The sequence below is a fragment of the Mesocricetus auratus genome, unplaced genomic scaffold (assembly GCF_017639785.1).
Source record: "Mesocricetus auratus isolate SY011 unplaced genomic scaffold, BCM_Maur_2.0 Super-Scaffold_100027, whole genome shotgun sequence".
Classification (NCBI taxonomy): domain Eukaryota; kingdom Metazoa; phylum Chordata; class Mammalia; order Rodentia; family Cricetidae; genus Mesocricetus; species Mesocricetus auratus.
Genome location: NW_024429208.1, coordinates 2,398,401 through 2,421,614, shown reverse-complemented (window position 1 = coordinate 2,421,614; position 23,214 = coordinate 2,398,401). Strand labels below are relative to the sequence as shown.

At 51.5% G+C, this 23,214-nt stretch overlaps 1 protein-coding gene across 1 annotated transcript; it reads left to right on the top strand.

Annotated features, from left to right (window-relative positions):
- Positions 1-10,415: 10,415 nt before the first annotated feature.
- LOC121134284 (butyrophilin subfamily 3 member A2-like) lies at positions 10,416-19,757 on the top strand. The gene is given in 11 exon segments (XM_040732316.1): positions 10,416-11,023; positions 11,930-12,024; positions 13,814-14,164; positions 15,514-15,795; positions 15,907-16,107; positions 16,289-16,309; positions 16,390-16,416; positions 18,131-18,157; positions 18,595-18,621; positions 18,976-19,538; positions 19,540-19,757. Coding segments are annotated over 10 exon segments (1,659 nt in total). The 5' UTR covers positions 10,416-11,023; positions 11,930-11,939; the 3' UTR covers positions 19,615-19,757.
- The last annotated feature ends 3,457 nt before the right edge of the window (positions 19,758-23,214 follow it).

The window sequence follows — 23,214 nt, the reverse complement described above, 5'->3', positions numbered from 1 at the left end:
TGGTTTGCTCCTAGGGCTCAGGGCAGGGGTGGGGGGCACATGGCAGGAGTCTGTCTTTAGTTGTCAGTATGGTTTCTCTTTTACAGGACTCGGGAGTGGCACTGTGTCCCAGGAGGGGCAGGAGGTAGGACCAGGAGAGAATGCTCAGCTTCTGGTATAGCACACCCACTTCTCCAAGGACCAGCAACTTGTCCTGAATTGAAACCAGTCGTTTTGGCAGAGGGAACCCAAGAACTTCTAGGCCTTCCCTTGGCCCTTTCTGGGGCATTCTTTTTTAAAAGATCCTTCGAGACAGAATCTCCATGTATATGTAGTCCCGGCTGTCCTGGAACTCGTGGGATTCTGCTTCCCCGGTGCTGGGTTTATAGGCACATGACTCAGCCTGGTGCCTTTCAGGGGACTGGGCCTGCCCACCAGTGGAGATGGAGCCCAGGCCCTCTGTGTTCTACAGAGTCCTACCCATAGCCTGCCCGGCTGCTTCTAGTACAGAGTGTGTGTGTGGGGGGGAATCAGCTTCTTTCAGGGAAGAGTGTAAACCATCACTATTACTAATAACAAATGGATACATTGTATCACTGTATCATTTCACCCACCTCTGCCTTCCTCCCTGACAAAGGATGCTGGGATGCAGTCAGGATGTCAGTTAACACATAAAATTTAGGTCAGAAAAAAATAAACAACAACAAAGCCACAAAAGAGAATTCATTGCCCTGGAAAGCTCATTATGCCTCCATCTATTTGTTTGTGTGTGTTTATTTACTTATTTTTGGTTTTTCTTTAAAGGGGAATTGTAGGGAGAGGCCTCACATACCTGCAGCACCGACCACGCCCATGGGCGTGGTCACAGGTACATGGGAGAAAACTAGGGATAAAAGAAGGTACCGGAGGGGACCCCTTTCTCTCTTGGATTCTGGATGTCATTCAGAGATCAGAACGCTGAGCTCAGTTCTCGGCTTCTCATTTAAGTGACCTCTCTCTCTAATAAAGTATCTTTGACCCCCCTTTCATGGTATCCTCAGTACAAGTACAGCCCATTTACCGGCAATAGGGTTTCTCTGTGTAGCCCTGGCTGTCCTGGAACTCACTCTGTAGACCAGGCTGGGCTCGAACTCACGTAGATCTGCCTTTCTCTGCCTCCTGAGTGCTGGGATTAAAGGCCTGTGCCATCACCATCTGGCTTTCTTTTATTTTTATAAACAAAACAGAAAAAAAACCCTCTAAACAAGGTCTCAATCTGTATGTATCCCAGGCTGGCCTGGAACTCACCATGTAGTGGAGGCTAGCCTCAAACTCACAAGCCTTCCTGACTCAGTCTCCTAAATGCTGGGATTGTAGTATGCCCTGTAACGCCTGCTTCATTCTCCTTTCCTGAGGACAAGGTACAGCTTTGGAGCTGGTCAGGCGTGGATTCCTCTGGTAACACAGGGGACCGAACCCAGGGTGGGGGAGCGTCTGCAGGAGCAGGTCACTCAGTTCTGAGGACCCCTGGATGCTGCCTGCAGTACTGATCAACTACCCTGCTGGGAAGACTGTACCAGTGTGCCCTCACCTCTGCCAGGGTAGCCTGAACTGGCCTTGAACTTGCTATGTAGGTGAGGATGACCTTGAACTCCTGATCTATTCTGTCTCCTAATTGCTAGACTCACAGGTGTGCATTGATCTCCGTTTATACAGGTGTGCACACTTTGGGCCAGCACACTGTCCCCGGAGTCACATCCATAGTCCTATAATGAAGTTTTAGCCGGCTATTTGGTTTATAGATTGTTCTAAACTTTGAGTATTCTGATGTTTAAGGTGTTTGGGGTGGTGCTCACTATAGAACCTAGGGTCTCATGTATGGTGTGTGCTGTACTACTGAGCTCCATTGGACCCCTAGTCCCCATCACCATTTTTAAAAATTTAAATTAGAAACAAGCTTGCTTCACATGCCAATACCAGCTCCCTCTCCCTCCCCATCCTTTTTTTTTGTTTTTTGTTCTTTTTGTTTTGTTTTTTGAGACAGGGTTTCTCTGTATTGCTTTGGAGGCTGTCCTGGAACTCGCTCTGTAGACCAGGCTGGCCTCGAACTCACAGAGATCCACCTGCCTCTGCCTCCTGAGTGCTGGGATTAAAGGCGTGCGCCACCAACGCCCTGGGGAAGGAGTTCCACTTCTCGCCAGAATATCTCATTGTGCTTTTAACAGCGCACTCGTGCTAAGCAAGTGGGGTGGCAGACACCCAGAGGCCCAGCATTTGGGAAGTTAAGTCGAGAGAATTGGAGTTCAAGGTCAGCCTGGGAAGACTCACTCTCACAACAGTTTTTTTTTTTCTTCCAGCAACAGACAACCCCCACCGCATTTTGTTACGGGGGAGTTACCATTATTTCCACTTGTGTGATGACGTCCTTATTTCCCTTGTGCGTTTCCTGTCCGTGCTTCCTACTGATGTGTCATCTTCCCCATACCCTTCCCTGCTCGAGGAGGCAGCTGAGACCTGGGAAGACGCAGTGTTCAAAGTCCCTGCTCCTCCTCGTCTGGTGCTGGGGAGCTGCGAAGGGAAACTAGGAAGAGATACCTGGTCTCTGGCGGGACCGCAGAGGCGGGGGTGGGAAAGGAACCGGCCCCTGCCGCCAGCTTCAGATGGTTTAGAGAGGAAGCTCGGGCACCCGGCTGGAGCTTGCAGGGAGAGGAGAAACGGAAATGGAGACGTGGAAGCGGTGAGGCAGGAAGGGAACCAAGAGTGTGCATGCGAAGGGCAGTGTGGGGGCGCTACTCAGGGTGCTCGTTGCTTTATCCAGCTCAGGGCAAGGCGCCGCTCAGGGTACCTGTGTTGCTTGCTCCCGGGTCCCCGATAACCTTTCACTTCTAGGTGTAAGGACCCCGGGCATTGTGCCGGCCTGCCCCTGTCACCTGGCAGAATGCACGCAGGCGTTCCTGTCAGCTCAGGTGCAAAGGACCCCTTTAAAAGAAAGACCCCTGCCCACTTAACGCCCTCTTTCCGGCTCTTCCCCTGGGACAGACGTGACTTTTCCTGTCTCCCTCTCTCTGTGTCTCTGTACCCCTTTTCTCCACCCCCACCTCCTCTTTCCCTTTCTAATAAAACTTCTCACTAAGCTCTGTCTGCCTGGCGTGTTTGTCCCCCGCCTCGGGGAATCCAGCAAGGTTCCTCCTAACCCTAGGATCTGACTGCTCAAACTTCTGTTTCCCAGTGGCTCCGCAGGCGCTGCCGCAGATGCTCGGGGGGGGGGCTATCCATCATTGTAGGGAGGGTGACATCCGAGGGTACGGTGGTGTAAAGCTGCTTCTCCCTTACCCCACCAACCCACTGACTTTTCTTTCACTGCCTTTCCCCGGAGAAGGATAAACGTTAATCACTCATGCTTCAGTTGTAAGAACTTTCCACGCTAAGGGCAACATTCGTGTGGGCCTTTCTTGCCACCCGAGGACCTTTCCCAGGAGTTAGGCTCCTTCTCTAGAAGGCCCCTTGTGGTCACCCGGTTCTGAAACCAGCAGCCCTCTGCCCTGCTTCCCATCCGATAGTGTGTTTGTTTCCTTATTATGATTATTTTTAACCACCCAACTCCCAGGTTGTACATTTTATCTTCCTTGCAATTGCCTGATAGTTTCACAGTAGCAACATCTCCAAGGATTGGGGTCTGAATGACTGAAAAATAGAACTGTAGCCGGGCTTTAATCCCAGCACTCGGGAGGCAGAGGCAGGCGGGTCTCTGTGAGTTCCAGGACAGCCTCCAAAACAATACAGAGAAACCCTGTCTCGAGGGAAAAAGAAAAGAAAAAGAAAAAAAGAAAAAGAAAACCAGAACTGTAAAACCCAGCTCTGGGGCTGGAGAGAGAGCCCCAGGGCGCTGGCTGCAGCTGGGAGGTGGTGGCGCACTCCTTTAATCCCAGCACTCAGGAGGCCGGGGCAGGCGGATCTCTGTGAGTTTGAGACCAGCCTGGTCTACAGAGTTCCAGGACAGCCAAGGCTACACAGAGGGACCTTGTCTCAAACAAACAAACAAACAAACAAACAAACAAACAACCCAAACAAGCAAGCAAACAAACACAAACAAAATAAAGCAAGCACTGGCTGCTCTGTCAGAGGACCTGAGTTTGGTTCCCAGCATCTGCATCCCTCACAACAGCCTGCAACTCCAGCTTCAGGGATCAAACTCTCTCTGTTGACCTCTGTGAGTGGGCAGAGTGCGCACGTGCGTGCACACACACACACACACACACACACACATCCTGCAACCCATGCCCCTTGCTTAACTGTGCTTAACCTTGCCCAACGTATGTCTTTGCCTTTATAAACTCCCTGCAATAGAGGGTTGGGGCTTTCTTCTGTAGCTGTTGTGCCTGCTTGCTGCATGAGGTCCCTGCTGAGGCTTGTAATAAAAAAAAAACAAAAACCTCCTGCATTTGCATTTGGTGACTCAGCTGGCTCCTTGGTGGTCTTTTTGGGGGGTCTCTCGAACTGGGCATAACAAACTCATGACCCTCCTGACTGATTGGGCCTTTTAAGTTTGCAAACCTAACCCCAACCTCCCCACTTTGGGCTTCTTGAGGCTGAGGCTCCTTCCCAGGAAAGCAGGTATGATGAGACTCCCCAGCCACCCCCAGCCATGCCCAGCGCTCCCTCCTGGGTTCCAGGAATTCTACTGAAGTATTGTCAGTGCCTCTAACGCTGCTGGGGCCCTTCAGAAAATTCCATTCGGTCTCTCGGAAGCAGAAAGGGAAGTAGCACCAAACAAAAGCTGGCATTGCCCTTCCCTTTTCGCCAGGACCCAGGAGCCGGCTCAGCTCCCCCTGTGCCCAGAGAACCTTTTTGTCCGGGTAGTGGAAATGACTCATTCCTGTCTGCGATGACCTTGAAGGGTGATTGCAGGCTGAAGAACCTAAGTTTTGAATTTTAATTTATCTGAGCGGTGGGGGGGGCTATTGTACCTCATCTCAAACTTGCTGAATACCTGAGGGTGACCTTGAACTAATCCTCCTGCCTCTGCCTCCCAGTCTCTGGGACTCCAGGTCTGCACAACGTCCCTGGGTTGTGAGGTGCCGGGGACCAAACCTACGGCTTCATATCCATAAGTCAAGTCTTCCAACTCAGCTGCATCTCCAGCCCATACTTACTTAACTCAATTTTTTTTTTTGAGACAGGGTTTCTTTTTGTGTAACTGCCCTGGCTGTCATGGAACTCACTCTGTAGACCAGGCTGGCTTCAAACATATAGATCCACCTGCCTCTGCCTCCTGAGTGCTGAGATTAAAGGTGTGTGCCATCACCTCCCAGACACATGACTTTTTAAAAATAATTTAATTTTATGTGTATGGCTGTTTGCCTGCATATGTGTCTGTGTGCCGCTTAAATGCCTAGCACCCAAAGAGGCCAGGAGAGGGCATCGTATCCCCTGAAACCAGTTACAGATGGCTACGAGACACCATGAGGGTGCTGGGAGTTGAACCTAGGTCCTCTGGAAGAGCAGCCAGCACTCTGAGCCCCCTGTAATTTACCTTTGAGACAGGATCTCACATGGCTCAAGCTGGCGTCGAACTCCCCGTGTGGTCTAGGGTGATGCTGTATTTCAGACCCCCTGTTTCCTGCTTCAAGAGTCCCGGTGTCACAGGTGTGCAATGCCGTCCCTGGTTTATGCAGTGCTAAGGTGCGAACCTAGGGCCTTGGGCTTGAGAGGCAAACCCTCTACCTCAGCCTTCATTTGCTTGTCTTAGTGATGAGGGTAGAACCCATAACGAAGTCAGAGCCCGACCCCTGAGGTGCATCCCCTCTCCATTCCCTTTAACTTAAATGGATATAAGGAATTCTCCGGCCAGAGAATTCTGTATGAACAGCTCAGTGCCGTCTCTTCCCTGGGGACAAACGTGGCTTGTGGCAGCCTGTCCTGTTACGCGTGGAGTCTGTTATGCCTGTCTTTCTGGACGGCTCCTTGTGCATCTAAAGAGACTTAAGGGGCTGGGGAGATGACTCAGTGGCTGAGCGTACTGGCTTCTCTTGCAGAGGACTCTGGATTGGTACCCAGCACCCACCTGGTAGCTTGCAACCATCTTGTAACTCCAGTTCCAGGGGGATGTCACGCCCTCTCCTGGCAGCTATGGACACTGCATGCACACGGCAGTACACGGATTATAGGTACTCGCACATACACATAATAAATAAATAAAAACACGTCTTTCTCTTTGGAAAGAAAGAGCAGATTAAACAGTACAAGCTGCACTGCTGGACTTTGCCTTTAATAATGGTAAAATTAGATGCCCACCAAAGAATCACTTGGAGAGATGGCTCAGAGGTTAAGAGCACAGGCTGTTCTTCCAGAGGTCCTGAGTTCAATTTCCTGACAACCACATGGTGGCTCACAACCACCTTGAATGAGGTCTGGTGCCCTCTGCTGGCCTGCAGAGCACATGCAGGCAGAAGACTGTATACATAATAAATCAAATCTTATTGCTGGGCTTTGGTGGTCCAAGCCTTTAATCCCAGCACTCGGGAGGCAGAGGCAGGTGGATCTCTGTGCGTTCAAGGCCAGCCTGGTCTACCGAGAGAGTTCCAGGATAGCTAGCAATACACTGAGAGAGACCCTGTCTCGAAAAACCTATGTAAATAAAGAATTATTTTGAAATAAATGACATAGTATCAGCAGGTAGTTGATCTGGAGGAAATACAACCTATTTTATGTACTTCTGTTCTCTCAGGCATGTGGACACCTTGGGGGTGAAACGGGCCGTGAGTGGGAAAAGTTTAAGAGTCCCTGGGTTCTGTACCAAGTGAGCAGCTTCGTCTTCAGGGAAAAGAGGGTGCGCTGGTGTAAAGGGACTCGGGAGAGTCTTGCAGGAGTCTGGCACACAGCGAGCGATCAAGAAATGGCAGTCTTTGGAATGACTGGGATTTACCCCCCCCCTTTTTTTTTTGGTTTTTCGAGACAGGGTTTCTCTGTATTGTTTTGGAGGCTGTCCTGGAACTCTCTCTGTAGACCAGGCTGGCCTCGAACTCACAGAGATCCGCCTGCCTCTGCCTCCCGAGTGCTGGTATTAAAGGCGTGCGCCACCCACGCCCGGCTAGGGATTTGCCCCTTTTGTTAACGCAAGTGAGCCGTGTTCCCTTCCCGCATTCTCCGGTGACTCCTTTCTCCTCAGAGAGCCTTTACGTGGCCTGCCTGCTCACAGTCTGTGCCCTTACAGGGGACCCGCCCACATCATCTCTCCTGACGGGCCTGCTCTTTGCCCTGGCCTCATGGAGGCTGAGAAGGGGCCCCCAGAGGACAGTGACTCTGGAGCTGACCTTCACGGGCAGCGAGGGCTGCAGAACGGTGGATGCGTGAGGACCTGGCCTTCTCACCTTGCTGACCCCGAGAGACTCAGCTGACCAGAGCAGCGAAAGCCAGTGTCCCTCAGGCGACCCAGGTCCCCCTAGAGTGCACACTTGGGAAGTCCAAAGCGGTCAGGAAAGTTCACCCCTTGTTCACACCATCACCTGCCTGCCGGGGCCCTGGCCTGCCTTGTGTGGGCTTCTCCTTGTAAGTGCAACTCAGGCGACCAAGGCCATTCCTTTGGTGCATAGTCATCCAGAGGACAGCCTCTGTGCCCTGCGCTCTCGGGAGGACAGGATCCTAACGGCAGCCAGCACTGCTGGTCCAGGGAACAAGTCTACTCTGACTGTCTTGTCTTTCCTGCTTCTCAGGGGCCCCCTGAGCCTCTACGAGTTTAAGTTGTTTTATTTTATTTTATTTTATTTTTTGGTTTTTCGAGACAGGGTTTCTCTGTGGCTTTGGAGGCTGTCCTGGAATTAACTCTTGTAGACCAGGCTGGCCTCGAACTCACAGAGATCCGCCTGCCTCTGCCTCCCGAGTGCTGGGATTAAAGGCATGCGCCACCAACGCCCGGCTTAAGTTGTTTTTCTTGTTCTTACCAAACACCCGAGAAAATCGACTTAAGGAAGAAAGGGAGGGCTTTATTTCAGCTCAAGGTCTGAGGGGGAATGAAGTCTGTCAGGGCAGCAGGAGCGTAAGCCGCTGCCGCTCACATCGGGAAGCAAGATGGATGCTGGGGCTCAGCTCTCTCCCTCCTATTTTATTCAGCAATGACCCTGGCAGTGGCCCGGGGTGACCACATTCGGGATGGCTTACGTACCCTTGGGAACAGACTCCCAGGGGTGTGTCTCCTGGGCCATTCCCCACCCAATCAAGTTGTCCACATGGAGACCGCCGGACCACACCCAGCTTGCTCTATCTCAGTCTCCTCTGCACAAAAAGGAACCGAGCTGAGCTTGATTCCAGTAGCTACTGGAAGAGAATCGGCTTCTGTCGCGTTAGCTAACACGGAGTGTGACATTCTCTTTGACAGCATGGTTCTCACCTGGAAAGACTGCCCTAGGGGGTGGGTGGTGGGTAAGGGAAATGCCCTGCTCCCCAGGGCTGGTATCCGGGTGGGAAGGATGGCTCTCGGGCCCCAAGTCAGTGACCGAGCAGGCTTCTTTGATTGTCGTGCTATTTGGCTTTGGGAGGTGGGGACAGCCTGGGTTAGGGACTGTGTGTGCTGGCTGAATGGTTGGGGGAGATGGATGAGCCAGTCCCTACCATCTTTTTTTTTTTTTTTTTTTTCGAGACAGGGTTTCTCTGTATTGTTTTGGAGGCTGTCCTGGAACTGGATCTGTAGACCAGGCTGGCCTTGAACTCACAGAGATCCGCCTGACTCTGCCTCCCGAGTGCCGGGGTTAAAGTCGTGCGCCACCAACGCCTGGCTCAGTTACTATTTTATGAGACCCCAGGCTGGGGAGCTTTTGGGGATCACCACTTTCCCAGGAAGACGAGTCACACCCTAAGAATAGACTCGTACAGCCTTTACTGAGCACACAAAGTCCGATAAAGATTAATTTTAAAATCCTCTGTTTCAAATTTAGAAACAATCACATGAATAGGCAAAAGTTGAAGATAATCAGATGAGTTATTTATTTTTTTTTTATATGGAGGGAAAATAGTGCTGCCATCTAATGTGAGGAAGGAATTACAATATATGACACATTGGTAAGTGTAAAAAGTTCATAAGCATATATGAATTCTTACGCACGGGTAACGGGATGAATCAAACAAACAAAAGCAAACAAACAATCACTGCTTGGCCCTCAGTAAACGTCTTCAAGCTTCGTCCCCCAGGGGCCCAAAGGGGACTGCACATCCGCATTTTGCGCCCGTCTCTCCACCACTCTGCCAAGCCCTTGCAAACACTTGCTGAGTGTAGAGAGGATCCTGGAACCAGGGCGCTCCCCCTGCCTCTAGAAGAAGCAAGCCCTCGGCCATCAGAGCCGCAGCGCGGGTCTGGGTGGGTTTGGTCAGGAGGTTGGGGGCTTTTAAGACAGGAAGGGCAGGAGCGGAGGTAATAGGCGTGCCATGGGCGGGACAGCAGGTGACTGGTGTGTGTGTGTGTGTGTGTGTGTGTGTGTGTGTGTGTGTGTGTGTGTGTGTGTGGCCCGTCCGGGACCTGCTGTGGGTGGGGTAGCAGGCTCAGTGAGGGCTGAGAGGGTGTGTGGTGTGGGCGGGTTTAGGCTGTAGCGTCTCAGGAAGGTGACAGCCCAAGGTGACTGTCTGACTAGCTGACAGGGCTGACGACCGGGCTGACCCATCTCATCGCAGTCTTTCCTCCTTGGCGTGTTTGGCTGACACCAATCTCGAGTCCGTGGCTATTGCGGACCGTGAGGCTGGGAGTGCCTCCCCGGTATCTCATGGACTTGGGTCAGCCCGCCCTCAGAGTCCAGCATCGGGCTGGAAGAGAACCGGCCACCAACGTCATGTCCTCCGACTTTCCCAACCACGGTGGGAGATGACGGTTATAACAGATACAAACGGCCTTCTCCTCGGACCCGGTGACCTGTCCTCAGCAAAGTGTGTAAACAGCGAAACCAATGGGCTCAGCTGGGAACCGGCCACTGTGTCACATTCTGGCCACAAGGGGGCAGAAGAGGCTTAGAAAAATGAGGTCCAGCCGTCCTCCTTAACAAACCTGTATACAGCTTAATTTTCATTCCCCTTATGTGTATGTGTTTTTTGCCAGCATGTGCCTAGCGTGTGGAGTTTCCAGCCGAAGCCTGGAGGCAGCATGGAGCCCCTGGAGCTGGGGTTACGGGTGGTTGAAAACACCGGGTCAGGGTGCTGGGATCTGAACCTGGATCCTGAGAGAGTTGAGAGCTGAGCCGCCGTCGGTCCTGCACACGCCCTTGGGGCAGCCTATGGAAGGAAGGCTAGCCATGGAAGTCATATGCTGGGGACCCAGGAGGAGATACGGTTGCAATAATGCTCAAGGCACCTGGGGTCCAAGGTCCCTTGCGGGCTCCTGCCGAGTCTTGTGATGCCTGGAGTGGGGGGTGGGCAGGGCTGGGGATGACATGGGGTGTGGACAGGGGCTACAGGTTTCTAGTAACAGCTCATCTTGGTAGTAACTAGAGTTAGGTCGGGGCTCGTGACATCACCTCTATTTGGGGTCCTGGCAGGAGTTGACATAGCTGATGCTTAACAGAGACTCAATGAGGATTCGTTTTCTCCTTTCTGTCACACTCTGATGTCGTCTTGACAAGCTGATTCCTCAGGAAGTCTCCCCAGCAGGCAGGGTTGGCTGTGGCAGGGGTGAGGGTGTGGCTGGGGAGGGCTGGACTTTCACCTCTTCCTGATAGAGAAAGAAACTTGCAGAGTGACACACACCTGTTCAAATTACCTTAGCTTTCAGTTTTGATGGCTGAAGCTCCGCTTGCTCTGGAGGCTGGGAGGGCTCTGTTGGATAAGGCCGTGTCGAAGTCTCTGCAGAGGCCATGACAGATTGTGCTGGGCTCTGCTTCTTGTCGCTGCCTAGAAACCACGGACCTGTTGGAGATGTGGGAACCGGAGCCTGGCATTGGGGGGAGCAGTGCTTAGAGCTGTGAGGACCAACACCTTGGAGCATGGCTGGACTCTGAGAGGAAGATTTGGGGTCTGCTGTGTCCCTTAAGGCCTCGAGCTGTCCCCCATGAAGTCACAGCCTTTCAAATCTTGGAGCAAAGAGAAGCAGGTGAGTTGGGTTTGAAGATACCTGAGAGCCCGAGAAAGGAACCAGAGATGAGATTAAGTGCAGCGAGTCCCGTCCGGTCACATGCCTGGTGGTTCAGCCTGGAGATAGGTCAGGGGTCCCTGAGATTTCCTTGTCAGGTCGTTAGGTTGCCCCCTTTCCTAACCTTCCAAACAGCAAGTGGTTGGGGCAGACTGGGGTTATTTATGTTGTTTTCAAGCCTGTCTACACCATGCAGGGTCTTTATCGTGACTGAGACTATGGGGACAAATGTGTCTGTTGGACATGTGTGTGTGGCACCTGCCGAGTGTAGGGGCTAAGACTGAAGTGTGGACAAACTCCTAAACCAAAAAGCAGTTCAAGGCGCTTGTGACGGACACCACAGCATCATGGGAGACATGTCTGTGTCTGAGGCTGCCCAGATGCTGTCTGGTCACAATTATGGAATGGTAGAAACACAGGCCTCTGCTGTGCATTTCCTGAGGGAGGGGCTGAGGCTCTATGTCTTGGAGGTCACAGGCTGTATGTGGACGGTGGGGAGTTGGAGTGACGGTGTCTACTCTGGGCTCTCCTCTAGGAGCTGAGAAAGGCAGGGCCTTGTTGTCTGGGCAGAGCTTGGCCTCACTGTGGCTGGGATGGGGTGGGAAAGCGTGAATGGCTTCCTCTCAGGTGACTTGGAGGTCCCCAGCTCCCTGTGTTGTTCTGCAGGGCTGGGAGGAACCCAGGCATGGATGTTTGTGAGTGCTGGGTTGTGGGAGTCTTCACCTTGTTAACACGGACGTGTTTGTCAGTGGGCTGACACCAGCCCTGAGTGACTCTCTCTGCTCAGATGTCCAGTCTCGGGTGGAATTTGTCTGCTTCCTGCTGCCCAAGTGTCTTGGTGTTCATCATCTGTTTTTTTCCTCCCAGCTCTGAGGACATGGGGATTTGCTGCCAACATGCTCTGCTCTTCCAGTTTACCTGCCTGCTTGTCCTTGAAGAGCTGTTCGCCCTGGTGTCCACAAGTGAGTGTGTCCTGGTCTCTCTTCCCCTGTCTCCCTCCAGGGACTGGGATCGGCCGTGTGTTAGTCTGCTCTCATGTGCACGGGACTCAATTATCCCTGGGATCCAGGGTTTTCACTGTATTCCCTTAGCAATACAAGTCTAGGCTGAGCGTGTCTGCGTGAGCATTCCCGAGACTGTGAGTCCTTGGCCAGCCTGGGCTCCATGGCCACACCTGACCTGGGGAGCAAAGTCATCATCAAAGCCTTAGAGTTGGCAGTGTGCCCGGGTGTGGGGAGCTGCAGGGGCCAGGGTTGGCTGAAGCAGAGGGAGCCAGGGAGAGAGAAGCAGGGGCCGATTGTGGGAGGTCCTGCAGGGGTGAGGTGGGAGGTCCTGCAAGGGTGAGGGTGGGAGGTCCTGCAGGGAGGTCCTGCAGTGGTGAGCTGGGAGGTCCTGCAGTGGTGAGCTGGGAGGTCCTGCAGGGGTGAGGGTGGGAGGTCCTGCAGGGGTGAGGGTGGGAGGTCCTGCAGGGGTGAGGTGGGAGGTCCCGAGGTGGAGCAGTCCTGTGGGACCTGGTGATCCCTGGTGGGAACTGCAGAGTGAGGGCTGAGCTCTGAGTAGAGCAGGGTGTGACTGTGCTCTGTGTATAGTGGTTACAGAGGTGGGTCTGTGAGCCAGCAGGCAGGGGTCCTGGTCTTGTGATTGACAAGAGTGGTCAGAAGCAAATGGAGCAGCACACAGTGATAAGTAGCTGTTTAGGGGTCCACAGAGTCTGTAGAGAAGGCGGCCAGGCCTAGCGGACCAAAGGCACGCAGGGAGAGTTAGGCCGTCTTCGTTCTCATGAAGACGTGACTGGGGCTCCCGGGAGTGCCCGCGGCCTTTTCACAGAAGTGGCCTTGGCACCATGTATTTTATTTCATGGGTGTGGGTGTTTTTCAGAATGTGTGAGTGTGTACCACCTGCATGTCTGATGCCCACAGAATCCAGAAGAGTGTTACAGACAGTTGTGAGTTACCATGTGGTGCTGGGAATCGAACCTAGGTCCTCTGGAAGAGCAACCAGTGCTCTCACCTGCTCAGACAGGTCTCTAGCTCCTTGCTTTACTTGTTCTTTTTTTTTTTTTTGAGACGGGGTTTCTCTGTGGGTTTGGAGGCTGTCCTGGAACTCGCTCTTGTAGACCAGGCTGGCCTCAAACTCACAGAGATCTGCCTGCCTCTGCCTCCCGAGTGCTGGGATTAAAGGCGTGCACCATCAATGCCCAGCTGCTGTATGTTTTAAAGTTCACATATAGTTCAGTAGAGGAAGATGTAGACTGATATACGAAATTAGGGTTGGGATTGGGAGTTTCCTGGGTGTGGTTCAATCATCAAGGGTTTCTAAAGTAGCCTCTGAGGGAGGCGGAGCTGTATGTCTTACAGAATCCACATCTGAAGGGACCTTACAAACGCATGGCAATGGACCACCCCAGACCTCTGAAAGCTGGCGCTCTGGGCTGAGATCCAGAACCCGAATGGCACCCTGGTGACCAGGCACGCTCGAGAAAGAATGCACAGTGATTTTTTTTTTTAAAGGGAAGGCTCTGGGGCCATGGGCACTTTCAGAAGAGAGAGTTTCTGCTATGATTTATGGGCTACACTGCCATAGTCGGCAGACCTTTGTACTTTGGTCATGGGTGCCGAACCCACAATGCCGGGAGCAGCCTCATCCAGCCTTTGCCTCCCGCTCCCCGGATGCTCCCGTCAACAGTGCGCGTGCGTCCTCTGCTTTCCCCGTTCCTCCTCAGTCCGCTCACTGCTGCATCTGTGTCCACAGAGGAGTTCGAGGTGTTTGGCCCCTCGCACCCGGTTGTGGCGGAACTCGGTGGGGAAGCCGTACTTCCGTGCTCCGTGTCTCCAGCCGTGAGCCTGGAGAGCATGGAGGAGCTCAGGTGGTTCCGCGCCAGATTCTCAGAAGCGGTCTTTGTCTATCGGAACCGACAAGAGCAGAAAAGAGAGCAGAGGCTTGAATACTCAGGGCGGACCTCTCTGGTGAAGGACCAGTTCCACCAAGGCAGGGCTGCCGTGCGCATCGGAAATATCCGGCAGTCAGACAGTGGGATATACATCTGCTTCTTCAAACAGGGGGTCTTCTATGAAGAGGCCATCCTGGAGCTGAAGGTGGCAGGTTGGTTAACTTGATTCACGTCCTAAAGATGTTGGGTGACCTTAGGAAACTAAGGGATGATGTCACTGATAAATTTAATTATTTTTGAGCAAGTTCTCATGTAGATCAGACTTGTTACACCAGCCGTGTGATCCATGATGGCTGAGAACATCAGATCCTCTGGGTTTCCTCTCAGGGCTGGGCTCACAGGCACACCCCACCACACATTGCTCTGGTCACCAGTTTCGTTTCTATTTAGCTTTAGATCCCCCCCTTTTTTTTTTTTGGTTTTTCGAGACAGGGTTTCTCTGTGGCTTTGGAGGCTGTGCTGGAACTCGCTTGGTAGTCCAGGCTGGTCTCAAACTCACAGAGATCCGCCTGCCTCTGCCTCCCGAGTGCTGGGATTAAAGGCGTGTGCCACCAACGCCCGGCTGATCCCCCCCTTTTTTTTTCTTTTTTTCTTTTTTCTTTTTGGTTTTTCGAGACAGGGTGTCTCTGTGGCTTTGGAGGCCGTCCTGGAACTAGCTCTTGTAGACCAGACTGGTCTCGAACTCACAGAGATCCACCTGCCTCTGCCTCCCGAGTGCTGGGATTAAAGGCGTGCGCCACCAACGCCCGGCTTGATCCCCCCCCTTTTTTAAAAAGATTTATTTATTATGTATACAATCCTCTGCCTGCATGTATGCTTGTACACCGGAAGAGGGCACCAGATCTCATTACAGATGGTTGTGAGCCACCATGTGGTTGATGGGAATTGAACTCAGGACCTTTGGAAGAGCAGCCGGTGCTTTTAACCTCTGAGCCATGTCTCCAGCTCCCAGATTTCCTATATAGGCTATTTTATTCTAAATTCTGTATATGTAGTTCCTAAAACATGCTGGTCCTTGCTCTGCGGACCAGGGATGCTGTCAGTGACATCTAAAATACCAGCTGTTGGAATTCATATTTTAGAGGGGTGGGCAGAAAAACCAGAGTGTGTAAATGAGAAGTCATTGTCAAGCGATGATCACTGCTCAAGACAAATGATGGGGTGAGGAAGGACAGTCAGGGTGTAGTCTTCCCTGGGGAGGAGCTGGGCGTGGACTTGCTAACCTGGGGCTCACAGGTGTCCATGGCTCAACTCTCGTCTGTTTCCTCTGGGTCTTTTGGTTGATAAAAGGGCGGCCTGTGCTCTGTTCCCCATCAGAGTGGACCCTGTTAGTATCTTTCTTCTGTTGGGCAGCAGGAGCCAAACCTTGTCCCCAGTCAGAAGTGCTTTTCCTCTTCAATACCTGTGATTCCAGTGAGAGTTTCCTATGAGTCACACAGGGGCTTCTGGGGTCTCTGAGCCCAGAGTGGCTGTTAGGGTCGTCACGTGTGTCCTCCTGCAGTCATGGGCTCTGTCCCTGAAGTGTACATCAAAGGTCCGGAAGATGGTGGCCTGTGTGTGGTGTGCAGGGCTTCAGGGTGGTACCCAAAGCCCCAGGTGCAGTGGAGAGACTCCAGAGGGGAGACGCTCCCAGCATCCCCTGAGACCCACAGTGAAGGTGCTGAGGGACTGTTCACCGTGGAGACCTCGATGGTGGTGAGAAACAGCTCTTTGGGGAATGTGACCTGCTCTGCCTCCAATCCCACCTTGGGTCAGGAGAAGGCCATGGCCATAGTCATCCCAGGTGAGGGCTGTTCCTCCCTTCTACAGAGCTTGGGACGTGGATGTCCTTCCCGGAGAGTGCTGGGCCGGCTGTCCTCAGCTGTCACTCACTGTGTGTCTGCCTGGGCCACAGAGCCCTTCTTCCCTCAGACTTCTCCCTGGGTGCCAGCTTTTGCTATCACCATGACTGTGATGGGACTTCTAGTCTTAGGGTCATGCTGTCTTCTCAGAAGAGAACGGTGTTCAAGGCGGCAGTTGCGGCAGGAGAGGGAGCGTCTGCAGTCTGAGAAGCAGGCGTCCCAGGCGACCACAGAGGAAACACAGATGACCACGCGTAAGTCATGATAGCAGAAAGGATGGGCCAGGGTCTCCAGGAAGAGCCAGGGTTCTGGGATCAGAGTAGGTGGCCAAGAAATCCCAGAGAGGATGGCTGGAGCCTGGGGGTCAGCTGATCTGTGGTGTTGACTACTAGGAAAGAAAATTGAGTGCATCCCCTGTCTTCTCTCTGTCTTCAGGCACACTCCATCGAGAGCTCGGTGAGTCATGCTTTTCCTCCCAACCCTGTGTCCCCTTAGTGTCCCAACAGCTCAGTTGACTCCTGTGTGTTATTTTGCAGATCGGAGGAAGGCAGCTTACATGGCTGGTGAGTGACTGCCCCAATGTCCCATGGTTCCTAGGCAGAATGGGAACCCCTATAGGGACAGAGATTGAAGGTTCTGTGAGGGCGAAGTCTGGCCTATGGGGTCTTTCAGATCTCTGCCCAGAGACATGTGACTGCTGACGTGTCCTGTGCCCTGGGTCTATTCCTACCAGTTCCTGTCTCCTGCAGGGCTGACCTTTGGTCCCATTCGCTCTCGACTATTGCCTGCAACTGGGAGCCACAAAGCAGTATTCAAATTTTATTAAAAAAGTCTCAAGCCGGGCATTGGTGGCACATGGCTTTATTCCCAGCACTCGGGAGGCAGAGGCAGGCAGATCTCTGTGAGTTCGAGGCCAGCCTGGTCTATAAGAGCGAGTTCCAGGACAGCCTCCAAAGCCACAGAGAAACCCTGTCTCAAAAAACAAAAACAAAAACAAAACAAAAAAAGTCTCAGTTAGGTTTCCAGTGCTGTGATAAGAAACCAGGACCCACTGCAACCTGAGCAGCACGGGTTTATTTGTCTTGTCCGTGTTCACCTCACAGCCCATCACTGAGGAAAGCCAGAGTGGGAGCCCGGAGCAGGAACTGATGTGGAGACCACAGACAATGTCTGCTTCCCTGCCTGCTCCCAATGGCTTTTCCAACCTGCTTGCTGATACATGCCAAGCCTACCTGCCCTAGGGTGGCACTTTTTGCTGGCTGCTTCTGGGATAATCACCAGCCAGGATAATGTCCTGCAGCCTTGCTTACCGCTGTTCTGCTGAGGGCATTTTCTCAACCGAGTCTCCGGCATCTCAGGTGACTCCAGCTTGTGTCACACTGACAAAAAGCTCCCCAGCAAGGATGCTCATAAGTAAGCGAGGTCCTGGAGTATGGCCTCCACCCATTCCGCAGTCATCCCTCAGGGAGTCTGTTCCCTCAGCTCTGAAGGTGTGGATCAGAGTGGTGGGCCCAGGCCGGGATGCTGACCTTCTAAGGGATGGAGAGGGATGGTGGGCTGTGTGCCCCTGGACTGGAGGTGCCTGATCCTAGAGATATTTTACATGAGGACACTGTGTGCTTCACCCAAGAACTCACTTCCTGTCCACTGTCATTTCCAGCACATATTCAAACATACCTTTCCAAAAGAGCTGATGTTGCCGGGCAGTGGTGGCGCATGCCTTTAATCCCAGCACTTGGGAGGCAGAGGCAGGCGGATGTCTGTGAGTTTGAGGCCGGGCTGGACCGATAGCCTCCAAAACAATACAGAGCAACCCTGCCTCGTGAAAACCAAAAAAAAAAAAAAAAAAAGAGCTGATGTTGTCATCGTTTCTGACAATTGTAGAGTATTTTGTTTTATTCTCTAAGATCTTTCCCCCACATGACAAGGCTTTGATTAAGAGTTTATGAGGGAAGCTGAAGAGTATAGAACCTTCTTCTTCTGCTCTTCTTTTTTGATATTTTGGTTTTTGAAGTGGAGGCAGGTGTTTGATAACTAAAGAGCCACACAGCACTGGGACAGTGGGTGAACCTCGCCTCCAACACCATCTTTCCCCTCAGTGGTCCAGGGAATCTCCCACAGTCCTCTGCTGCCTCTGCATCTTGCAGGAGTCGGCTCCTCGGTGTCCTCTCTCCTCTCAGCTCAAGCCTCACCTTTAGAATGGATGGAGGGGCGGGTTAGGGACTGCTCTACCGGGGCTGTTCTGATGACGTCTCAGGGGAATATGTTCCTTTACAGCCTGGAGGAAGGCCCAGCTGTATGCAGGTACGTGACTGTTGGATTGCTATCGTCTGGGCAGAGCGTGTGTCTCCCATTTTCCCCTGCTGTGGTGAAACACCAGGACCAAAAGCAACTGGAGGTTGCTCTTCTGCCTTCATTAGGAATGGATGTTCAATGCCATTGGTCAAGGCTTTATGGAAAGCTACAGCAGATGTGTTTGTGATTGTGGGTGTTTCTGTGTGTGTGTATCTGTATGTGTGTGTATGTGAGTCTTTGAGATTGTGTGTTTATAGGTTTGTTATGTGTGCTATTGTGTGTATATTTGTGTGTGTGTGTGTGTGTGTGTGTGTGTGTGTGTATGTGTATGTGTGTGTGATGGGCATATTGTCTCCACAACTACCAGGCATGTGTTTCACAAGACAGCAGTGGTCAGATGGTTGTGGTGTCTTAGACTGCTCACATGACCTGTGTTTCTCTTGCAGATTGGCGCAAGGAGCACTTCCAGGCCTGTGAGTGACTCTGTGTTCCTTAGGGACACTCCTCCTGCTCTCTCCATAGCTCTGGTGTCTCCTTCTGTCCTCTGTGGTGATCCAGGAGGTGGCAGGTTCAGTGGTGGCAGTGTGGGAGGCAGAGGGGACAGCCACTAAGCTGGGTCTGGTTCTCAAGAACCCTGTGACCTTGTAACCCCCTAGTAAGCCGTTTTCCCCTTCCCCTGCATGCAAGCCATGGGCTTGAGGCACAGGCTGTTCTGTGAGGGCCTTGTCCCCCTAGAAGAAGCTGGGAGGCCCTGATGTGGAGGTGGGCAGCTGTGACCTTGTCTGGGGCTTGAAAGGACATCCCGTGACTGGGGACTCTCCCTGCAGGGCCTGTCACTCTGGATCCAGACTCTGCCCACCGCATCCTTGCCATCTCTCAGGACAGAATGCAGGTGACCCTGACGGACACCACTATGTGCCTGGATGACCTCTTCAGTGTGTTAGGCATGGAAGGCATCTCCTCAGGAAGATGTTATTGGAAGGTGAAGATAAAGAATGGAGACTGCAGCAAGTGGATTCTGGGGGTTTGTCGGGGAGATGTGGAGAGGAAAGGCTTGTACTTTGAGAGTCCAGAGAAGGGGTTCTGGACTGTGGGACGTTCTAGTAGTGGCTATTGGGCCTATATTGACACTGGGAGAACTTCATTATCTTTTAGGAAAACTCCCCAGTGTGTGGGGGTGTTTGTGGACTACAGTGAAGGTGACATTTCCTTCTATAACATGAGTGACTTGTCCCACATTTTCTCCTTCCACGAAGCCTCCTTCTCTGGGACTGTTTTCCCATACTTCAGGATTAAGTCTGGAACTGTTTGCATGACTCTCTGCTCCATTGCACAGGCTCGTGGTGGGAAAGAGGAGGAGGAGGGGAGAAAGAATAAGGGGAAGAAGAGGAAGAGGAAGAAGAGGGAGAAGAAGAAGAGGGAGGAGAGGGGGAAGAATGGGAAGGAGTTGTTTTTGTCTCATTTGAAGCAGTCTCTGAATCCCCCAGGGGAGATGCTCACCACAGACTCCCGTGGTACTGACTGTCCCCCAGGGGAAGAATCCCCATTCCTCCCTCATCCTGGTCACATTTTGCCTTCATAGTGCAGATCACTGTCTCTAGGCTGTCAGTGTGACCTCTTGTGGGACTGCAGAAGCCACAGGCAAAGCCCCCAGGATGAGTCCTGCAAGGGCCTGGAGCATTGACCCAATGCTCTCAGGTCTGACTCTGAGGTGTGGCTGTGGAGCTGGGGGTCCAAGCTTCGAGTTCAGGCAGCAGAGGATGAGCCCCGCCCGACTGTTGCTTCAGCTGGTTTGAACAACGGGAAGGCGTGTTCCATTATGCCCCTTTTGGTGTAAATGGCATTTTCTTGGGTTTTCACACCATTTGGTAGGAAATGGAGCAAGGACTGAATGGACTTTGTTTTCATTCATTCATCTGGTTGGGCACCTAGGGTCTGCCCTGTATGTTGGCCCTTGTGACCAGTGTGCCGTGACTATGGGAGAGAAGATGACTTTGACACATGAACTGCTGTCCCCTGGATTTGTTCACAGTGGCGAGGTTGCTAGATCGTAGTTAACTTCCAGTGGCCGTCTCTGCTCAGTAAACTGTTCTTTGAGTGTTGTGAAGCAGCCTCATCATTTTATCCATTGTCCATTATTTCCTCTTTTTTAATTAATTTTTTTTCTGTGCATTGTGTTCCACCTGCATGTACCACCTGGTGTTCCCTCCTGAGTGAGGGATCAGAGCCCCTGAAACTGCAGTTGCCCACAGTGCGAGCTGTCATGTAGTTGCTGGGAATTGAACCTGGGTCCCCTGGAAGAGAAGCCAGAGCTCTGGATCACGAAGCCATCTCTCTGGCCCATCAAGATTTCCTACATAAATTCTTTGATTTCTATATTTGAGTCTCTCTTTTTCACACACACACACACACACAGACAAATACACATAAATGTATGCAAATTAAGTCAATTTTCTGAAGGTTAGCTTCATATATTCTAATTATGTATCATGAAATCTATCTACTATCTATTATATCTATCTATCATATCTATCATCTATTATAACTGTCTATTACTATTATCAATGTATCTATGCATCTATGTATGTATGTATGTATGTATGTATGTATGTATCTATCTATCTATCATTCTATCTTCTATATATCTTTCTATGTATTAAATTAGGATCTCAGGTAACCCAGGCTGGCTTCTGTCCCTCCAGGTCCTGCTGCTCTTCTCAGCCCCAAATAAACACATGGAGCCTTTATTAATTATTAAAGTGTTGGGGGACTTCTAGGGGTTTTTATTGGCTAGCTCAGTCTTAATTATTAACCCATTTGTATAAATCCATGTATTTCTACCTGGCCTTATCTTACCAGAGAATGCCTGGCGCTTCCTGTCCTCCTGGTCTCTACACGTTGTCTCTTTAGCTGTGCCTCTCTCCAAGCCTCCTCATCTGTTAGCCCCGCCCATCTTCCTGTCTATACTGGCTCTTGGCCAAACAGTGTCTTATTTATCAGCCAATAAGAGAAACATATACAGAGGACATCCCCCATCAGGCTTCAAACTGTTTTTGTAGCCAAGTGTGGTGTTTTGAGTGAGAATGCTCCCTGTAGTCCCGTATGTTTGGACACTTGGTCCCCACTTGGCTGTGGTGCTGGTTGTTTTGGGCTGTGAAGCCTTGATGATGTGTGTCACCGTCACCGGGGTGGGCTGTGAAGATCCCACACCATGCACCATTCACAGCTTGCCCTCTCTGCCTCCTGCTTGTGGTTCAAGACATAAGCTCTCAGGTTCCTGCTCTGTCACCGTGGAGTCCTGTCCCTCTGGAGCACTTGTGACAGGACAAGATGGCACAGAGGTTCCTTCACTTTTATCCTCTTTATTCTCGCTGAGGACGTTTCAAGTCTAAGTGGAATTTGGCCTCCTTGACGTGAGAATCCCACAGAAAACTACCCAGCTCTATTCTAGGAACCAAGGTCAAGGCGTCTCAGGTAGCTTATCTCAGCGTCTGTTAAAGTGTTTACTTGTGTGAAAGTCTCCGCAGCTGGTGAGTGGGATGCCAGGTCGTGGTTTTTGCATCAAAACCACCAAACCATGGACACTTAGGGCTTCATCTAGGCCCCTAAGTACCTGAGTGTAGTCCCACCCAGGTCCCTGGGTACTAGAGCATAGTTCCTTCTGGGTCCTGAGTACCTGAGTGTAGTCTCATTGGTCCCCTTAATGCCCCAGTGTACTGCCATCCGGGGACCTGAGTACCCGAGTGTAGTCCCATCTTCATCCCCGAGTCCCTGGGTGTGGCCCCAGCCAGCTGGGATGAAGACTTTCAGCTGGGTGTGACCTGTCTCATTGGTCACCTCTGGGGTGCTCCATCACACAGTAAGCCCAAGCAGTCTTCCTTGTATATGTTGCCTGGTCATGGCATTAGAGCACAGCAATAAAGAATCAACAGATATGGAAGTTTGTGCTAGAATGGTGGGGTATGTTTTCTTCACAAATTTAATGAGTGTGTGTTGGTTAGTTTTTAATATCAACTTGACCCAAGGTAGAGTGATTTTTTTTAAGATTTACTTATTTATTATGTCGGCATATATGCCTCCAGGCCAGAAGAGGGCACCAGATCTCATTATAGATGGTTGTGAGCCACCATGTGGTTGCTGGGAATTGAACTCAGGACCTTTGGAAGAGCAGTCAGTGCTCTTAACCTCTGAGCCATCTCTCCAGCCCCAAGGTAGAGTGATTTTGAAAGAAGGACAGACCCTCAAGTAAGAAAAGTTTCCTGGCCAGGCGTTGGTGGCCCACGCCTTTAATCCAGCACTCGGGAGGCAGAGGCAGGCGGATCTCTGTGAGTTTGAGGCCAGCCTAGTCTACAGAGCGAGTTCCAGGACAGCCTCCAAAACCATACAGAGACACCCTGTCTCGAAAAAACAAAACAAAACAACAACAACAAAAAACAAACAAACAAAAAGTTTCTTGTTAGGTTGGCCTCCAGTCAAGCCTGAGTGGAGTTTTCTCAATTATTGGTTGATGTTGGAGGACCCAGACCATTGTGGATGTTGCCATCCTTGGGTGCTGTTCCTGGATGCTTAAAGAAGGGAAACTGAGCAAGCCACAGGAGAATCCAGGAAGCAGCTGTCTCCATGGGCTCTGCATCAGCTCCTGCCTCCAGGTTCCTGCACTGTGATTTCCTGTCCTGATGTCCTCTGAGATGGACAGTGATGTGGAGTGTGATTGAAATAAACCCTTTCCTCCCCAAGTTGCTCATAGTCATGGTGTTTTATTGTGGCATAGAAGCCCTAACTGACACATAGTGCGTATGATCTTCTTTGTGGAATGTGTTATAGAGTCAAGAAATTAAGTCCTGAAAATTTAGCTCTGGGATAGAGTACTTGACCCATACATATGAGTCCCTGGGTCCAGTGTTCTGTAGTTTAAAATAAGATGAAACAAAAACAACAGGCGAAAGTAGACAGAATTCATCCAGTAAAGAACTTCCCTTTTACAGGTCTACTTGCAGTGCACTCATACATAAAACATAAATAGATGAAATACAATAAAGGGCGTCTCTTTCATCACATTACCATCT